The following is a 3299-nucleotide window of genomic DNA, read 5'->3' as shown; positions in this document are numbered from 1 at the left end:
TGTGAACAACTATTTAATGAAATTAATTTACAGATACAGTAATATACATAGTACAATTATGTTTAAAAAAGTCACAATCACATTATTACTCACCATAGACAGTAACATTGAATCTCTTGTATGAGATCCCAATGCTGCTGATGATCTGTAGTTTATAAAGTCCAGTGTGTTCAGATCTGATGTTTCTGATGGTCAGAGATCCAGTTTGACTGTCCATCTGGAGTCTGTCTCTGAATCTCCCATCAGCACCATCATGTAATACAATGTCATTGGTCTTTCTATCCATTTCAACAATGAGAAAGCCTTGCAGTCCGAACATCCACAGTATGTGATCGTCATTCAGCATATCAGTAACATCATTCTGTAGAGTGACAGAATCTCCCTCAATCACTGATACTGACTTCACTTCATCTGTATCAGCAAACACACCTGAAATAACTGAATAGATAAAATACAGATAAACCTTCAGATCAATGCAGGTGATAGGTGAAAAACAGGAAATGGCCACCAGTTCAGCAGGAAGTGGCTTTATTCTCTCTGAGTTTCCACTACCTTCATTACAGGTTAATCTGTCAACTTGTATTATTAAAATATTGCTGTATTTTTAAAGTAACTGCAACATTTTTACAAAAAAACCCTACTTTGTTGTACTGAGACATTAGGCCTAATGTAACTTAAAAAATAAAAATAAAATAAAAATTGGTCTAAAAGCAAGAATCTGTATGTGTGTTTATAATGTAAAAAGTAAAGGCAGTATAAGTGAAAGTAGATTACCTTGTAAACAGAGGACGAGAAAAATGAAACTCCTCATGCTGCTGGAGATCGAGTGTTACTGTGTGTTCGATCTCTTCAAAGCTGAGCACAGGAAGATTCAGACGATGCCTGATGACCTCATTTCCACCCGCTGAGTCAGAATTGATCATGAACTGAAACATGGGCAGTCTTAATATCTGCTAGCGATTTACTTTGTGTATAGATGGAGGTTTTTCGATTGGGTTATAGCTGCATTTGAATCTGTATCTTCAATTGTTCTAATGCTAGTTGCAGTGATAGTTGTAGGCTACTTCACATTGCATCTGCGTTTGTGACTATAGTCCAGAAACAGGGTGATTCTGGACCAAGGTGGAACGTTTCTACTGTACTTGTTATGTTACGTTTTGTAGGCTAATGTAAACTTACTTTTTTTAAATACCGAAAGTTTACAACATTCTGTATTTTGCATTATTTAAATTCTTTTTTTTACAAAAATCATGAAAACCACAATGAGGCGGAAACTATACTTTAATAGAGAATAAGAAATTTGCAACACAAGGCTTAGCAATATACATTTCTCAATACAGCACAAAAAAATCAAACCATTGCTTTAATGTACATAGAAGTATTTTCAATTTAATTGATATGCAAATTCACACTGATATGCAAAGCATGGACTCACAGTGTATCATTGGTAGGGCTAAGGGTTGCTTAACTTCGCCATCTAGTGACCACATGGGAGAATCTAGGATTAATCATTGAGGAACTGATGATGATTGACTGTTTCCTGTCTGAGACTGTTTTTACTCATCTTCTGTTCAACTTTCATGGATCTGAAATGATCAACCAATACCGCAACAGTAGCCACGCCCACCAGAACAGAGAGGACCAATCGGATCACAGCTTCAGTAAAACTGTAACACTGGACAGAGTCTGAGAAGAAAAAGAAAAATACTCAACCATTAGTGCGCTTAATACCTCACAAAAGGTCATAATCTCACCAAAGGCAAAAAGGAAGTAAAATATATTAGGCTATGTAATATTTATGTGCTTTTAATATAGCATGCATCATTAGCTGGAAATTGCCCTGGTATTTATTAAAGTACCTGCACATGTGTGACAGAGATCAGTGATATCCAGATGTGTGGTCTGGTTTCTGATGGGATTGTAGATCACACAGCTGTAAGTGTTTTTATCCTGATATTCCACCTCCAGAGGTAGAGAGAGACTGATGCTGAGATCAGACACACTGATGCTGGACAATACACTGATTCCTTTGTACCAGGAGAGAGTCACATCACTCACATTCAACACTGAACACACCAGTGAACATCTTGATGATGATGATGATGATGATGAACAGTTTGAAGAGTTACCGGTGATGACGGGAATGGGAAGAGGAGCTGGAAACACAAGAAAAATATATATTATTTTAGGACTACCAATTACTAATAAAAGACATTTCTAAAGAATGTTCATAATTTTAAACACATCAAGATTTTCCAAAATAAATGTTACAAGATATTAAGACAATGTGTGTTAATTGCAAAATGAATGGTTCTAACAAGAGGTTTACTTACCATAGAGAGTAACGTTGAATCTTTTGAGGAAGATCCCTCTGAATATGTGAATCTGTACTTCATAAAGTCCAGTGTGTTCAGTTCTGATGTTTCTGATGGTCAGAGATCCAGTTTGATTGTCTATCTGGAGTCTGTCTCCAAATGTCTCATTACTCTTAAACATATTAATGTTCTGATTGTATATTTCAGCAATGCAAGTCTCACGAGGTCCAAACATCCACCGTATCTGATGCATTTTCAATACTTTAGTTAAATCAGTGTGTAGAGTAACAGAATCTCCCTCAGTCACTGACTTCATTTCATCCGTATCAGTGCCAAACACACCTGAAGAACGCATCAAAATACAAATATTATAAGACAGAGACATAAAATAATCTCATTTCCTGGAGTTTAATCATGCACTTCTAAAAGGTAAAACATGCATTTTATTGCATTTGTGTTTAAATAAATGCTCCACATTTGCTGATTAAGAGTGTTAAGAGTTTCTCACCGCTCAGAACAAACAGGATCAGAACACACAGATGAGAAGACATCGTGACAGAAACAAATGTCCAGCCGAGAGTCTCTTCAGACACAGAAGAGCAACTTCCTGATTAAAAAGTGCAGTTATTTCCTAATTCTAGTTTACTAAATCAAAAGCCAACTGGTCTCGCTCTCCAGACCAAGTTCAATATTCTTCATCATCGTCTTAATATTTCAGAAACCCTCACTGTGTATCTGTCACGACATGTGTGTGTTTTTTATTATTATTTCTTTCTCATATGGACTACTTGCACAACTGTTTCCTTATTACGGCTGAGGCGTTTCCACAGTATTCAAATAACCTATAGACAGTTACAGAAAAAACTATTGTCATAAAGAAATCACTAGCCCCCGGTTTCACAGACTAGGCTTAAGTCTATCTCAGACTAAAATATATGTTTGACATGTTTTAACTAAAAGCAGTTTGTACTGATAAATATATTA

The 3299-nt window shown here is 36.0% G+C and overlaps 1 protein-coding gene across 1 annotated transcript; it reads right to left on the bottom strand.

Moving 5' to 3' along the window:
• Positions 1–1264: 1264 nt before the first annotated feature.
• On the bottom strand, positions 1265–3097 carry LOC308701490 (CD48 antigen-like). The gene is made up of 4 exons (XM_081383810.1): positions 2824–3097; positions 2334–2657; positions 1860–2156; positions 1265–1686 (listed from the first exon to the last, which is right to left on the bottom strand). The coding sequence occupies exons 1-4, from the start codon at positions 2864–2866 to the stop codon at positions 1505–1507; spliced, it is 846 nt and encodes a 281-aa protein (XP_081239936.1). The 5' UTR covers positions 2867–3097; the 3' UTR covers positions 1265–1504.
• Positions 3098–3299: the final 202 nt, after the last annotated feature.

This window comes from Scardinius erythrophthalmus (assembly GCF_964197995.2).
Source record: "Scardinius erythrophthalmus genome assembly, chromosome: 14".
Taxonomy (NCBI): Eukaryota; Metazoa; Chordata; class Actinopteri; order Cypriniformes; family Leuciscidae; genus Scardinius; species Scardinius erythrophthalmus.
This window is presented reverse-complemented; position numbering and strand designations above follow the sequence as displayed.